This window comes from Panthera onca, chromosome B2 (genome assembly GCF_046562875.1).
Source record: "Panthera onca isolate mPanOnc1 chromosome B2, mPanOnc1 haplotype 2, whole genome shotgun sequence".
Taxonomy (NCBI): domain Eukaryota; kingdom Metazoa; phylum Chordata; class Mammalia; order Carnivora; family Felidae; genus Panthera; species Panthera onca.
The window spans coordinates 67,519,420-67,536,773 of NC_138343.1; the positions used below are offsets into that span (position 1 = coordinate 67,519,420).

The 17,354-nt window shown below is 37.0% G+C and overlaps 2 protein-coding genes across 4 annotated transcripts in view; both read right to left on the minus strand.

Annotated features, from left to right (window-relative positions):
• CDC50A (cell division cycle 50 P4-ATPase accessory subunit A) overlaps positions 1 to 1,462 on the minus strand; it is a 39,010-nt gene extending 37,548 nt beyond the window's left edge. The window contains exon 1 of the mRNA XM_060615979.3: positions 1,024 to 1,462. Coding sequence (XP_060471962.1) covers positions 1,024 to 1,260 — 237 coding nt within the window. The 5' untranslated portion in view covers positions 1,261 to 1,462. The remainder of the gene's footprint in view (positions 1 to 1,023) is intronic.
• An 8,818-nt stretch (positions 1,463 to 10,280) lies between these two features.
• The window catches only part of FILIP1 (filamin A interacting protein 1), a 282,762-nt gene continuing 275,688 nt past the window's right edge, over positions 10,281 to 17,354 (minus strand). For all 3 annotated transcript variants that reach the window (XM_060615976.3, XM_060615977.3, XM_060615978.3), the window contains one exon: positions 10,281 to 14,106. In XM_060615976.3, the coding sequence (XP_060471959.1) occupies positions 14,066 to 14,106 (41 nt within the window). In that variant the 3' untranslated portion in view covers positions 10,281 to 14,065. The remainder of the gene's footprint in view (positions 14,107 to 17,354) is intronic.

The following is a 17,354-nucleotide window of genomic DNA, read 5'->3' on the forward strand; positions in this document are numbered from 1 at the left end:
ACATATTTAAAGTATTTAATGAAATTAGAAAAAAAAAATGGCATAACCTAACAGAACAGAAGGAATCATGAGAAGATACCAGTTCTTGCCCTTCCAAACAGATAACTATACCCTTCGATATACAAGAGGATGGGCAGATTTTAATACAGGGCATCTCTACAAAGCATTTACATTCCAGTATCAACCTATCTTCACCACTACAGATAGATGAAGATACTATGATACGGCTCCGACAGTCAAGATGCTTTCCCAAGTTTATATGTCATGTTTATAACAGTAAAATGTTCAGTAGATAGTGTACAACCAATTCTCTGCGTATAGCCCTTGACTCTTCCAAATTTAAATTGGGGGGGGGGGGGGGGGGACTAGAGCGATGTATTTCACAGTGATTAAGCGTAGTTTAAAAGCAAACCAGAATTGAAGATTCTGGTTACCTTTAACCTATATCATGCCTTACAAGTAAGAGCATTTATTAGCCCCAAATGAAAACTTCTGTGCGCACTTCGGTTACGTGTCCGAATATGTGACCTGATAACACGACAACTTTACATAAAAATCATCAATACCTCTATGACTCTGGCTCCTTTCCTAACAATGGCCAACGTGTTAATTTCTGTAATCCCTACACGAGTAATGACTCTGACCACATCAGTTCTTCCGGAGTTACATCCAGATCTAACTTCTCCCCCCAACCCCCTTTTTTTAAACCTCCGTTGGAGGCGAAAACCCCGACCGAACCACACAAACCGCGCACTGAAGGGGCGGGCGTTCTTCACCTGACCCACTCCCTGCGTTAAACATCCATTCGGTCCGTAACCCTGTAAATCGCAAGAGGAAACTCGGACAAAACTGCAAATATAGAAAGCAACACAGAAAGAAAAAGAAGAAACAGAAGAGAGGGAAGACGCGGGGGAGGGCGGAGCCCGCCTGTCAACCTCCAGGGAGCTGAGGCTGGAGTGGAGCGGACCGGGAGGACCCCGTTCCAGAGCAGCGCCAACTCCCACCGCCGCTCCCTCCCCTCACCTCGATCTCGCGGATGTTGTTGGAGGTGACGAAGATGCCGATGCCAATGGGGATGAAGATGAGGCCGATGATGAAGAAGGTAGGTAGCACCGTGCCAGCCGTAAGAATGGGCTGCCAAGCCGGCAACCGTTGCTGTTTGAAGGCCGTGTTATCCGGCCTCCGGTTCTTAGCGGTGCCCCCAGGAGCACACGGGGGCCCACCATCCACTTCATCCTTCGCGTTATAGTTCATCGCCATCGACCCCCACGGCGCGGCTCCGCGAAGCGCAGGTGGACCACCCAGGGGACCCGCCTGCTGACCCTGACAGAAGACGCGCAGGCGCCGCCGCCGCCGCCACCTCCTCTGTAAAGGCGGAAGAGGCGGGACACCCTTCCGCAGACTGCCGCCGACCGGAAGCGGGAGTCGGCTGGGGACGCCAGAGGGAGGGAGAGAGGAAGGAGGGAGAAGACTGAGGGACAAGGGGAGGGGAAAGGGGAGGAGGGTAGAAGGGAGAGGGAAGAGGCGGACGCACCCTGATCATCTGCCCTGTGACGACAAAGTGAGGGCCTCAATCCCCCAGAGCGTGGACCTACGTTGCGCCTGCGCCGCCCTGGGAGCGAAGAGGTCTCGACGCTTACGCCGTACGCTTGTTTTAGCTCCTCGGGCCGAAGCTTCTGCTCTCACTCACCTGACTGTTGCTGTGGTTATCATGGCGAGGGCCGTTTTGGGACGCAAGTCCAGCCCACTGGGCCCAAATCACCTTCCTCAGCCCTGGAGCTGCTGAAGTCTTTCTGGTGGCTTTGGCGCCAAACAGGTTTTTGTCTTGCCTCGAAGCCCTCTGAGGGGTATCCGAGCATTTGAAAGACCACACCAAGCCTGGTGGGATTGGCAGTATTTGCTTAGGTTATAAAACCGCGACTTTCTCTTAAATATATAAACCTCTACTCAAGGCGCAAACGTAAACGTTAAAGTGAGATGCGTGATGAGTGACCCTATTATACTGTAAGAATAAATCCTACCAGATGGTGAACCCTTTTAACTTACCTCTAAGCTATTTTCTCCTCCATTAATGGTCTTTATGTTAACTTTTACCTTATTTTCTGTGTCTGCGTTTCTCCTTTGCACTTTAAGAAGTCTCTTGTAATAAGCTGTAGCTTTTTATTTTACTGTTAATAAAAAAACCTCAACGAATTATGGCAACACTATAAAATGAGATACTATGTAGACACGTTAAAACTGCTGAGTACTTAATGACCCTCGGAAATATTCCTGATATAAAAAATAACTAAATTACACCTAAATAGTATAAAGCCCAACTAAAAAGTAAATAGTGGTAATATCCATTGACTGGATGGAGGATACTTTTTCGCTGTTTTTTGCACTTTTGTATTTTCCACAATTCCTGCAATAAGCATATATTTGTTTTTGTTTTTGTTTTTGTTTTTTAGTTTATTTATTCTGAGAGAGGAAATCCCAAGCAGGCTCCAAGCTGTCAGCGCAGAGTCCCCATGAGGGGCTCCATCTCAGGAACAGTGAGATCATGCCCTGAGCCAAAATCAAGAATCAGATGCTTACCTGACTGAGCCACCCAGGTGCCCCAATTTTTTTTTTTTTAATTTTATACAAGTCACATGATATTGGAGTCTTTGAAACCGAAACCAGAAAGTAAATTATAGTATCCGAAAACAAATACCCAAACTTTATTATCTGTCAGGCTTTGTATTTATGCCTTTTGTAAGGTAAGCCAAGGAAGGGGAAATGAAAAGAGTCTTTGGGCCTCATAATTTAAAATTAAATACATTTTCACAATGACTACAAGTCTCAAGATGTGAGCCAATTAAGATCTGGCAGATAATTGGCTTGCTTGGTTTTGCCCTTATATGACATCCATTATCTCTCAAATTCTTAGCCCTATTGACATAGGTGGGTCTATTTTGTTTTGATCTATGCAAGTTTACTTTTAACCTAAGGCTCAAATGGAAAACATTCATCTATCACAGTTAATGGAGAAGGCATGGAATACCTTTATTTCGCTAAGTTCTGTCAGTTAGTAAAACTGTGTATAACAATATTAGACATACTGCAAAAATATAAAGTATGAGGCACATTTTTTTTCTCCCCGTTTTGGCCTATATTATCACATCCACTAAATGTCATAGTTCCTTAAGAGATTTGCTATTTCAGCATTCTGTGTAAATGGTCAGTTATTTTGCCCTAAGATTTTTGTTGTTTTGTTACGGAACCTGGTCTGGATCACCCCACGGAAGAACCAAGCTACACTTGGATATCTTGGAAGGCAGGAGGTTTATTTTACACCGGTGGGCTCAGAGATCATTCTTCAGAGGTCTGAGTTGAGAGCATCAACAGAGGGGACAGTTGATAGTCTGTTACTTCCACATTCTTCATTAGTAGTAATTTGGCGCCAGCCACGAGCAGGGTGGGAAGAAGAACCCAGAAGGGGAGTCTTCAGGCAGGGACTGCAATTCCCCTATCGGTCCTGTTGGCCATCTTATAACAGGTTTTTCCCTATCAGTTCTAGTGATCTGAATGATGGCAATATGTTTATCTGCTTTTTTTTTTTTCAGTTGTGTTTGTCATAGTAAAGATTAACAACTTGTCTCTTTTTTTTTTTCTTATTAGAAATTCTATTTTGACTGAAACAGTTGTAAAACTGAAAGCTTCCTTAGATTCCTTACATTTTCCTTTTTCAAAATCTCTTGATGATAACCTTAAGAGTTCCTTCCCTCCCCCTTCCTTCCTTCCTTTTTTAATTTAAATTCTAGTTAGTTAACATACAGTGCAATGTTGGTTTCAGGAGTAGAATTCAGTGATTCATCACTTACATACAACACCCAGTGCTCATCACAACAAATGCCCTCCTTAGTACCCATCACCCATCTAGCCCATCTCCCACCCACCTCCCTCTGTCAATGCATAGTTTGTTCTCTATCATTAAGAGTCTCTTGTGATTTGTTTCCCTCTATTCTTTTTTCCTCTCCTTCCTGTATGTTCATCTGTTTTGTTAAATTCTACATATGAGTGAAATCATATGTTATTTGTCTTTCTCTGATTGACTTCGGTCAGCATAATACATTCTAGCTCCATCCACATCATGGCAAATGGCAAGATTGCATTTTTTGGATGGCTAATATTCCACTGTGTGTATACACACACACACACACACACACACACACACACACACAAACACACATCAACATCATCTTTATCCACTCATCAGTTGATGGACATTTAGGCTCTCTCCATCATTTGGCTGTTGTTGATAATGCTGCTATAAACATTGGGGTGCATGTACCCCTTTGAATCTGTACTTTTGTATCCTTTGCGTAAATACCTAATAGTTCAATTGCTGGATTGTAGGATTGTTCTATCTTTAGTTTCTTTAGGAAACTCCATACTGTTTTCCAGAGTGACTGTACCAGTTTTCACTCCCACCAACAGGACAAGAGGGTCACCCTTGCTCTGCATCCTCACCAACACCTGTTGTTTCTTGTGTTGTTAATTTTAGCCATTCTGATAGGTGTGACATATCTCATTGTGGTTTTGATTTGTATTTCCCTGATGACGAGTGATGTTGAGCATCTTTTCATGTGTCTGTTAGCCCCTCTGGATGTCTTCTTTGGAAAGGGTCTATTCATGTCTTCTGTCCATTTCTTAACTGGGTTGTTTGTTTTTTGGGTATTGAGTTTAATAAGTTCTTTAGAGATTTTGGATACTAACCCTTTATCAGATATGTCATTTGCGAATATCTTCTCCCATTCTAAAGGCTGCCTTTTAGTTTTGTTGATTGTTTCCTTCACTGTGCAGAAGACTTTTTTCTGGATCAAGTCCCAATAGTTCATTTTTACTTTTCTTCACATGTCTAGTAAGAACTTGCTCTGGCCAAGGTCAAAGAGGTTTCTGCTCTTACAGTTCCTTTTCCTCCTTGTACTGTGCCGTCACAATATGCTGCTTTACCGAGCTAACATTTTTTTTATATCCACATCATTATTTTAGGGGACTCAATTTTATAATTTCCGTAGTTACACATTGTTTTATGATACTCCTTACCAGGTAGGTTTTGTTTGTTTGTTTTTGTTTTTTAATTTAATATGATAAAGTAGAAATTTTTTTTTAATTTTTTTTTAACGTTTTATTTATTTTTGAGACAGAGAGAGACAGAGCATGAACAGGGGAGGGTCAGAGAGAGGGAGACACAGAATCTGAAACAGGCTCCAGGCTCTGAGCTGTCAGCACAGAGACCAACGTGGGGCTCGAACTCACGGACCGCGAGATCATGACCTGAGCCGAAGTCGGCCGCTTAACCGACTGAGCCACCCAGGTGCCGCATAAAGTAGAAATTCTTAAAGGAAAATGTTAGTCAGCATTTCTAGGGTAACAAAAGCCAGTGGTTGTTCTCATAGTGGATTACCAGTATATGCATTTCTCACTGTAGGTATGACTGTGTGTGTGTGTGTGTGTGTGTGTGTGTGTGTATTGATACATTTAGATAACATTTGTGTTGTTCAAATGATTGTTCATTTGCTGATTCCTAGTAAAAGAATTTATGTGGCTAAATGATTTTGATTAATGCCAACTACCAGATCATTGTTATAAGTATGCAATGATTGCATAAGCCCAAATATAAAAGTAAATCCAAAACAATAAAGCAGTCAAACCCCATGATCTGAAAAGATGTATGTAAATAGCCTTTGGCAGGGTAGTTTTATAATATTTTTTTTTTAGCTCAATTGCTCTGTTCAAGTTACTGAACTAGTTAACCAGAAACATTAAGGTAAAAAATATTGAATAATTATTGAGTAATTTAAAGAATTAAGAAGAGGAAACTGAAACTGGGCTTCTTACTGTTTTTAGCCAAAGTGCCAGATTTGCTCATTAGACTCTTTTGAGTATTTGAGTCTGCTTTAGCTCTCTAGCTTCTAGCCATATTTAAGCCATTTCATTCCCATGTGTAGCATAACAATGTTCCAAGACCTCAAGTTAAAGAGACCTAAGAAATGTGCTATAATTTTTACCAGCATGAATTTAAGAGAAAGTTCTTAGAGACTGGAAGTGGTTTGAATTGTTTTTAGTGACTGTGTAGTATTTTTGCTTGTTTATTTTTGAAGCAAAAAAAATTTTTTTCTATTCAGTTAATGGCAGCTTACTTTAGAGAACTTTGGTGGGACTAAATATTCATTCGTAATTGATAAGATTTTTAGGAAAAAGATCATATAGAATTTGTAAAATAAATTAATTTGTTATATTTATTGCATCAGAAATTGATTCCAACTGACACTGAAAAATTACTACTTTTAAAGTTGACTTCTTCCTGCCTTTTTTGTTGTGTATTTATTAAATGTTTTCAGTTAGGCATTTAAGAAAATTCTTTTGTTTTCACACTGAGAGATCTGGTTAGCCTGAGGTCATTGTGCTGAAAGCTTTTGCAAGTTCATGAATAATAATCATAGTAGTCAGAAACACAGTCAAACAAAATATTTTAATGGTTAGTCTCATTAGAAGAAAGAGTAGACAGCCTAAGAACTTTGTTTAGGGAAGGAAATAAGGTTTCATTTCTCATAATTCCACACTTTATTTAAATGAAAAAATATAACCCTAGTAAGATTTTAGACTTTATGACTTCCACTGTATAGACTCTCTCAGTTGATTACATCCCATGGGATATATTTTCCAATAGGTGCCATCAATTATAGATAAGGTCTTTCCTTCAAATATGACATTACCATCTCTCAGTTGGCGGCCAACTGACAGATGTTATATGTATAATAGTGAAATTAGTTTTTAAAGGAGAGAGTCAAAAGAAGGAAGAGACTTATTACTCCATGAGAATAGAAAGATAGGGGGGAAATGTTTAACTTCTTGGGCTGCCTGTGTGGTTCAGTCGCCCTGGAGCCTGCTTCGGATTTTGTCTCTCCCTCTCTCTCTGCCCCTCCCCCACTCGTGCTCTGTCCCTCTCTCAAAAATAAATAAAAAAACCTCTTACAAATCATGTTTGGACTATTTTTAGACATAACTACATTTTTCTGTTTTTCCAGGTTTTAAATTATGGGAAGTCTGGGGGGAGGGAGAATTAGCAGGCATTTCATTATTATTTGTTTTTTTAAACACTTGGGTCACTTCTTTAAAATAGCTCTAACATATTTTTGAAGGATGACTTTCACAAAATTAACTTAAATGTGGAAGTCAACTTCTATTGAGGCTGAGAAGTGAAACAATTTTTTTTGTCAATGGAACTAAATATTTATGACAACAAATAGCCAAGACTTCCTAGGACCTCCCTCTGACCAGTGCATGGTGAGGGACAAGGTAGGGGTTCAACAGACTGTTCACAACATTTTTTATTTTCACTGAATCTTCTGAGAAGAATCTGTACTCACTGTCTTCAATTCCTAACCTGTCCAACCTATTGCTCCCCCACTTCAGACCCCACTTCTGCTGAAGCAGCCTTGCTAACTAATTCCTACTCATCCTTCAAGATGCAAGATAGTAGCCACTTTGAGGAGTCTTTCTTTGTCCCTATGGCTAAGCTAAGAGTTTCTCTCTGAGTTCAAGGCAACTTGTACATACCTCTATTCTTGCACTTAACTGTAGTACAGAAAAATATGTTTTTGTCTGTCTTTGCTATTAGATAATAAGCTGCTCAAGGTCAGAGACTTTTTATTTGTCTCGATATTTACAGCACCTGGAAAAATGCCAAGGTCTTAAAGGTATTCAGTAAATCCTATTGAACTAACCTGACTTACGCTCAACTCACATTTTAGTGGAAGAGACATCTTGGCAACAAACAACTGAAAAATACAGAGGTCAGTGCCATATAGGATGTATGCACAAGGAGTTACAGGAGATGCCATACCTCATCCTCTTTGTGATGTCAAAAGTTAAACTGTGAGGACTGTTAAACTGTTAAAGTGGGTCCTAAGGCCTGAGTGACATTATGGCTCTCCATGCAGGAAAGAATAGGATCAAAAATAAAAGAACATAGAGAAAGTTGAACCTTATACTACACTCATTATTAATGATTTGCAGGACTCCATACCCTAGCTGATCATGTGCTTTTTCTCAGGGGCTTAGGTTGTTTCCCTGGAAACCAAGATTTCTGGTACCCTCCATTTTGGGGAAATACTCTGTTAGCTTATGTAGTCCATTTGTGCCACTTATCTACTTGCAACGACGCTCCATGTGGGAACGAATGCTTGGCCTCTTTGTGAATTGAAAATGACTGAACACACTTTTCTTGTTAAAATGGCATAGGCCATATGGTAGTCTGATAAGATGAAAGCGCTTTGTCTTTGCAGAGAGCCTATCTTCCCTTAAGATCAGTGATGGAGAGTCTTGTTTAATACTCTGCATCTAAAACCTTCAGTGGGCACAGAGGTTTCTACAAGGGAAGGATCAGCAGGCAGAATAATTTGGTAAGGAAGATCTGGCACAGAATACTTTGGCTAAGGTACTACTCCTAGAGGAGCAACACTTTGGGGTTAAGTAAGTAATTGGGTGCCTACAAAACACCCTGCCACTTTGACTAAATATATCCTGCTGTCAAAGAGGAGAAAGAAATGTGTCCTAGGAGCCAGAAGCTAAAAATGAGAATGATGATGGTCATGGAAAAGGTCTGTGAAGATTGGGGAAAAGGAGATAGAGCATCTGGAAGAAAAGTGGGAAAAGGCCTCTCCCTAGAAGGAATTATATTGCCCTTTGCAAACATTTATACAGTATCTTAGATTCACTATGAGGAATATGCAAGTTCTGTCTTTAAGAAGCTTACAGGCCAACTGGAGAATAACTTTGTACACCAATACCAGTCAATATAAGGCAATATAAGAATGGGAAAATGGACTACTGAAGAGAAAGGAAAAAAATATTTTCTTCTTAGAGATGCTTATCTCTGAAAGAAATGCTGAAGATAATTCCAGGGGAAATTAAAGAAGGACTGATTATCTTTAAAAAAAAAAAAAAAGTTATCTGGGAACTCCAGGGAACTGGGACCCAACCATTATCTGTGGATCAGGTAGCTATCCCTGGAACTGTGCAGTCAGTGAGGGTTGATCTCAAAGGGAATTGAGAGGAGGTCTCAAAGCTTGACATCTTTTATAGGTTCCGTGGGATACTGTTAAATACAAATTTCAAAAGTAAATTTTAATGATATGCAAAAAAAAGAAAACAAGTATGATGCAATGTACCCTATTTCCAACATGCATGGAGCCCGGGGAACTTGTTCCAGTTTCTGTGTACAGGAGAATAGGCTGGTGCTCATTAAGAGTGACTTTAGTGGCACCTGGGTGGCTCAGTCGGTTGAGCTTCTGACTTTGGCTCAGGTCACAATCTCACTCAAGGTTAATGAGTTAAAGCCCCATGTTGGCTCCCTGCTGTTAGCACGGAGCCCAATTTGGATCCTATGTCTCCCTCCTTCTACCCCTCCCCTGCTCTTGCTTTCTCTCTCTCAAAAATAAAGTTAAAAACAAAAAAGTAACTCTAGCCCAGGGCTCAAGGGGAACAAATTTATTTAAGCAAATATGGTAGAAAGCTTGAGACCTTCCTTCTCCTGGGAAGTCACGAAATAAACAGACGACGACTTTTGGCCAGTGCTCTTAAACTATGTGCACCAAAGGGCTCCACTCCCCCAAAAAGGGGCCACAGAGCTGCTTTTTGGGTAAGACCCCTAACATCTGCAACTTTCCTATAGAAAGCATCTTTGTTTAGACATCATCCTTGCCTGCTTTTTTGATCTTTAAATAATAAACAGGAGAAAACCATTCCTTTGTTCCAAATAAGGCAAAGATAAGTAGAGATTGGCTACAGACCACCATTTCTGACACAATAAAAGGGGCCAGAGAATAGCCCCACTGTCCCCCAGGCCCACCTTGCTGAAAGCATTACCCAACTGCCTCTCTGGAAGAGGGGCTATGGATTGCTGGCAAAACCTCAGGATCATTTGCTCTACTGAGCAATCTACCTTCAGATTGACAGCAGAAAGTAGTAGAGGAAAATCTGAATACTGACTGGCATTGCATTTGATGAGGATAAAGGGCTGAGGGAAACCCTATAACCAGTTCCATCTCTTGGTGTCTTGCAGTTTTCATCTTACTAAAGAATCAGACTATGATGTAACTCAGAGGAAAAGTATCTCATTTTGGCAGATCTGCTGTACCACTTCTGCTTATTCACAGTGAAAAACATATTTTTAAGAAAACATGAAATGCAGAAGTGAAAACTATCTTAAAGCAAATAATTTTAAATAAAAATAAGGTGAAGGTTGAATCCTCATTTTAAATGATTTTAATTTTACAAATATTATGTTCCAACTCAAAAAAGAATATTGCACAATGTTTTTATATCACAATTATTCTTTTTCTCACTCTCTAGTGAGACTTGGATAAACATGGTTGACTTTGGAAATGACACAAAGAGAACACCTTAGTTGGCTAAATAATTTCAATAACCTTTGAAGAACTGAAAGCAAGATATTACATTCATATAAAAGACAAGTAGATACCCATAAATTCACTTGGCTGGAGTGAAAAATAACAAACTTCTCATGTACTTAATAAAACTTAAAGGATACAAAATTGATAATGCTGTGAAAATATAATGTAACACCAAAATTTTTCAATGCACTTTTTTGCTTTCGTAAATCCATTAATTAAACTGCAAGACTTGTAAGAATATCTGATCACAATGTAAGCCTCTTACAATGGAGAGGCTGACATCTGATATTTTTTAAACAAAATCTAAATAAATACAATCTGCACTGGTAAAAATAACAAAATCTGTGAATGGTAAGGCAAAATTACCTAAACGATATAAATGAAAAAACAACACCAAAAAATAAATGTATTATGTGATGACACCTATAAACATTTCTATTCAAATTTATTAATCTATAACATTTTCCCTATGTATCATATGTTTCCCTATGTTATCATATAGTTATGGAGTAAATGTTGACAATGTAAGACAATAAAATATTAGTGGTCACTAAACACTAATTAATTTCAGGAAAATTTCCTAATTTTTATGAATTTATTACAATAATTTTTATTGTTTTCCTCTTTGCCTTCTAATTAGTATCTTTAGCAGGAGCTTAGCACTGGAGTCCAAGGGGGGTTGTATGCCTCAGGTGCCAGTTGTGGGATTTTTTAAACTTCCATTTTGCATTGTTGTTATTTTAGAATTGTTCCTCATCAGATTCATAACACACCCAACTTTTGCTGTTTTTTATTCACTTCCAGGAAAATTCAACCACAGCAAAAAGAGAAAGAACAAAATATTGTCTGAAATTGTCAAAATATTGACAAAATATTGTCTGATATTATCAAAATATTGTCTGTCATTTTGTCTGATCCAACATTTACTCTTGCTCTACCACTGGTTTTTAGAACCTGTGAATTATTTCAATAGTGCTAGTGTCTTTTTTAATGCTTAAGCTAGGTATTCCACATCATGAATTTTTTTTTTATGGTTGTCCTAAGAGACAATTAATTCTTCACATTTTGTGAACATTCTAGGCATCTATCATCTGGAAAATTTATCCACTGTCTGCAGAACATACCTCAAAAAATCTCTACAGAAGATACCTCAAAAAATGCTCTTATCAAAAAAAAGGGGGTAAAATAACGGGTAGTTCAATTGTTGCACTTTAAACTGGAATCATTTCAGAAAATACAATTCTTCCATTCAAAACTGATTATCTCTCATATTGATGATTGGAGATTTACTTACAATGAAAGATATAGAAATTATGTGAGTCTAGGATGGTTCCAGGGTTGCACGTGGAGGCAATTTTTTCAATTGGATGTGGATATTGGGATAAGACTATTTATGATCTTATTTGTTTATTCATTAGATAAGGATACAACTAGTTGGTGGTTTCACTTTTCTGTTAATTTTTAATATTTTTTTATTTCAGAACAATTTTTGTATTAATTTTTATTAGTTTTACTCATCTGTCACTCAGATTCCATTTAGGTTTGCACAGAGGACTTGATCACAGCATGAGCAGAAAAGGTCTCAGCATCCATCTAAGTGACTCTGATCGCACCACCATACTTTGCATCGCAAGTACCAAATTTTATTATAAAGTCAAGAGAAATTAAAACTTCAGATCCAAGTGAATTACTTGTAATATTTTAAATTCCAGAGGTAGTCTCATTCTCTAGCCTTTTCACTGTTAGCTTAATAAAATTCCTGCAAGTTGAGAAAAAGTTATTGCTTCAAATGCTAATTTGTGATATATCAGAATATTTTGCCATCAGAAGTATAACCATGGGCAAATAGGTAACTTAACTGTGTGTCAAAAAAAGATAACAATACAAGATAAAACCCTTTTCTAATTGAAAATGCCTTTACAGTTCAGAAACATTTTCAGAAAACAAAATTCCTAGCAACAGTTTTTAAAATCTTCACACATACACACTCTAGTTTGCTTAATCGTTAATCAAAAGCTCTGAAGGATATGTGATACTTTCACAATCATTCAAGCTAGGACAAGCCTACCATAGCATTTCTTTTACTTACAAAAATCAAACTAATTTTACATAAAATATAATTTAATTTATAATATCTACCAAATATGATTGCTAATTCCACAAAGTATACCTTAAAACCTTCCAAAGGTACCTAGGGGGAAGAAGTCAAATTAATTTTTCTATTCCAGGGACTCATTGTGGACTCACCTCTATGGGCTTATAACCTGGATACAACCTGTCAACCAGAGAAATGAGCCAACAGTGTTGTTTGCGTGGTTTTTAGGTATTCATGTGACACTGGGAAGCATTCTTTCTTTAATCTCAGTAGAGTTACATGATATATGATTTCTACATTCAGAAACTAGTATGTCAATTCTTCATTTACCTTTAAAGTTATCTTTTTAAACACCTTATTGAAAACATATCCACGTTAGCAAAGTCTTTTTTTAAAAACCTTTGTTATTAGGGTTTCAAGTAGACTTTAGATGCACATTTTTCCATAAACCTAAATTCGACAGCAGCTCTGACACTGAGATTTGAGTAAAGCACATTGTGCTTTTATCTTTAAAGAATATATTCTGCAACCTGTATGCAGTTATGAAAAAATATCTAAATCCTACCTATCGAGAAGAAAAAATGTTATCTATCATGAGATTTCTCTTACCATTTTTTTAAAAGATGCAGACATTACCTAGGTCATTTTTTATTTTTCGGGCTTTCATTTGGGCAGACTGTGAGAAATATCTTGATATCACAGTCCTTAATATAAGTCTTGTATATATAAGCAAATAATGAAAACAGAAACATAATTGAACTGTCAGTCAAAGCAATTCCCATAACGCTTACTGGTTAAACTTACATATCTCCTTTTATTAATTTGTTCCGTATGAAATTCAATTCATCCAGGGGTTTTGGCACAGAACACTAGAAAGAGCAACTTTTAAAACTGGCTCTAGGTATTTAAAATTAAACTCTTAAATCAGGTTATTACTGTGGAGCCATGATCAGACACAGTATTGTATGGCAATAATAAAGTCTCTTCTAGAATCTCCTGCTTCTATTTTATGTTTTGAATTTACCCCCAGGAAATATATAGAGTGTTGTACTTTCTTTTCCTTCAGAAAAATAACAAATTGATAAAGGAAAATAATTATAGGTTTCCATTTTGAATGCACCAGTACCAATACTTTGAATAACTGACAGTGTATTCTACAGGTATATGTGCCATAGACTACGAAAAAGGAAACACTTTAGGAAAAAAATCACATTACAGAGTATATTATAAAAATAAATTACATAGCATGTGCCCATGGACCTGAAAGCTTTACAAAAGGCAGAGAAATTTATTTTGACACAAAGAGTGAATTGCTCTTGCTACCTATTTTCATATTATCAGCAATGCCATTTTCAGCTTTTACATTATATCTTCAAAAAAAAAATCACTGGAAGTAGAAAATTATTCCCAGTAGTGATCAGTAGCACAGAGGACCTTAGTGATGATGAAGGGCTGTAGAGATACTATTCATTCAACAGGGATTCAGAGGAAGTACACACACCCAGTATGTGCTTGGTTTACCATTTCATCTGGAGTTCATTCGTAACTGGTGAATGACGATGCTTTCTATAAAGAGAAGAAAGACAGTATTTTCAATTAAACTGAAAACTCAGTAGTTTATGTGGGATCAATACTACATTATCTCACTTAAAGACTAGATGTTAAACAACAAAACAAACAAAAACAGATACATGAGCCCAATAGCTTCTCCTGCAGTTCTTTACTAGTCTTGGGTAATTTCTTTATATTGACATATGTGCTTTACCTCCAAAATTCTCAAAGCCTTTTAGAAACTATGTCTAATATTCTAATAATATTAGGTTGATTTTACCCCCCGGAAAGAACTGAACACAAAGATATTAATTACTGCATATAAGCCCCATGCTGGGAAGCTAGACTATTTTCCAGAAATAACTATACTCCTCTAGCCATACGTTTTCTTCTTTTTTTTTTTTTTTTTGTAATGTTTACTTATTTTTGAGAGGAAGAGAGACAGAGTGTGAGTGGGGGAGGGGCAGAGAGAGAGAGGGAAACACAGAATCTGAAGCAGTCTCCAGGCTCTGAGCTGTAAGGACAGAACCCTACACAGGACTCGAACTCATGAACTGCAAGATCATGAGCTAAAGTTGGACTCTCCACGAACTGAGCCACCCAGGCACCCCCATACTCTTTCTAATCTGAGCAATATTCACATATTTTTTACTTCTTTTTTTTATGTGTGTGGATTTGAGTTTTAATAAGGAAATAGTCATTATCTACTCCTAAGAAGTCACTAAACACAGACAACTCACATTTGTCTTGGACTACTTCTTTTTGCAAAGTTATGTATATGCTTTTAAATCTAGATTCATTCTTATAAGGGTAAAAAAAATAGCTTGAGATAGTACCAGCCATGTTATGGGTGTGTGAGCCGAAGTCAGACGCTCAACCAACTGAGCCACCCAGGTGCCCCCAAGGATTGCTTATTAGGCACTACTATGTGTCCATCGCTGTGCTAAGCATGGAACTATATAAGTGATCAAAATGAGAGAGAGTCCTGCCATTTGCTGAGATTATAAAGAACAGAGCAAAGAAATAACTAAGCTTCAAATGGTTCCTTCACCTGAAATATGTAATACCTCCCTGTCAGCATATGGCAGTGTGGTAAGCTTAGAAACTAATGTCAGGGTTAGTCAATGACAAGGACATTTTCATCTATTATTTTCACTTTAATATCAAATAATTAATATTTACATTTTATTTTTACTTAAGTAGTTAACATCTAAGTAAACATTAATTAAAGCACATTATATCATAGACCTATAGATTTGTGCTAATTATATACAGTGGAGGATCCTTTGTCAAAAAGTTTAATTTGATTTTATTAACTTGACTTCATGCTGACCACTAGATGGAGATATTCCCATTCCTTCCCTCAACCTTTTGATTTGAATTTGGGATAAAACAGATGGGAAAGCAAAGTAGAACGAAATCAATAAAAGTTTTATATATTTAATAATATTTAGCAATGAAGGCTTTGTAATGCTTTTAAGACCCACATATGATTTTTCACAATGAGAAACCCTTAAAAATCATCTCATTTTTCTCATTGGAAAATTGCTCTATCTCTAAATTTTTTCAATGCCTAAAAATATATTGAAATCTTCATCCAAAAACTAAAAGCACTAGTTAAAATACCATGCAGTCAAAAATCAGGATCTAAGGTTCAAATTCTATTTCTCACTCAACACTTTTTCCTTTTTAAAATTTCTGTAGTTTTCAAAGAGTGAAAAGACAGATCTCAAGTCTCCCTAAAAGAATTAAAGTATCTGGCCCATTTTCCTCCCTTAGGAAAGCATGGAGAACTTAAATTTAAAAGAGTGAAATCCAGAATTGTTATTATCCTAGATGTGATTTAGAACGGGCATGTCTTTGTTTCCTCACCACAAAATGAGGGTATTAGAGATCATCACTAAAGTCCTTTGCAGTGTAAATATTTTGTGTTACTAGAATACCTTCTCTCACCTTGAGTGTGCAAACCTCAAAATTCCTAGAGTTGCCTTAATCTTAACATTTTGCAATCCTCATCATAATAATAGCTTTGCAGAATTAGAATTTTCAGAATTCGGAATTTTCAGTAATTGGTGAAAATACATATGGCAAAAGGGTCCATACATAGAAGAAACAATGTCTTGGTTGGACCATTACATTTTATTATTACATTTAAATTAGCAAACTAACAATCCCGCATGATATATATACTAACGCTATTAATCAGTCTGCTTTCTAAAACGACTATCTTAAAAATACTTGACAATGCTAAGTAACAGTTTATTTTATTCTACTTTAATAATAAAAGAGGATATTTTATTTTTATATACATAAGCTTTATTTAAAGGAATACAATCAAGCCCAAGTTATTTTGTTTTATACACATGAAAACAGTTCATCTTGTTTCTAGAGATAGTGAAAAAATATCTATATAATAGAAGCTCTATGAATTGAAATGTACTAAACATATTTATTAAATCTACATCTGCTTATTATCTGTTTTCCCCAAGTCTGTAAACTGACTCAGAAAATAATCACCCTGCCACTACAGCAAATTGTGAGAGATAAAAACATGTTACTTCTCCCTCTCTCTCTCTCTCTTTCTGCCTCTCCCATGTTCTCTCTCTCTCTCTCTCTCTCAAAATAAATAAATAAACTTTAAAAAGAAATGTTGCTTTAAGCCAGTAGATTTTGAGGTGACTCATTACACAGCAAAACTATCTGGTGCATACAGAGTCCTTGGTTGTCAGCAAAAAAAAAAAAAAAAAAAAATGCTTTAGGGATGATGCCATTATTTATGTTTTTTTTTTTTTTTTTTTAAAGGACAGAGTTTCAAGTCTTTCCTTGGCTTTTTTTTATGGTTCAGTACAATAAAATAATGATATAAATTTTACTGAAGTTACAAAGTCAGTGAGCAAATCTTATTCCATTTCCTGCTTGTCTTCATTTCATCTCAGAATTAGACCCAAATACAGGTCATTTGGGGCCTCTGAAGTAACCTGAGTAAAATCAGGTATAATTCTTCAATAAGGTTTCTCTTTTTACAGACACCATTTTTCTGACATTAGTAATTTGTAGAGAATATAATAGACAGGTTGAGACCAAAGGCCATAGTTAATTTCTACTTCTATCGCAAACTCAAAATAGCAAAGTACTTAAATTTGGGGCCTTCTGATGTGCCAACAGTTAATAACATCATTTCCTTTTTCCTAATTGGAAGAAGGAGAAAACTGTAAATCTTAATCAGCATACACACATGGGGACATTGGATTTTTATGTATTTT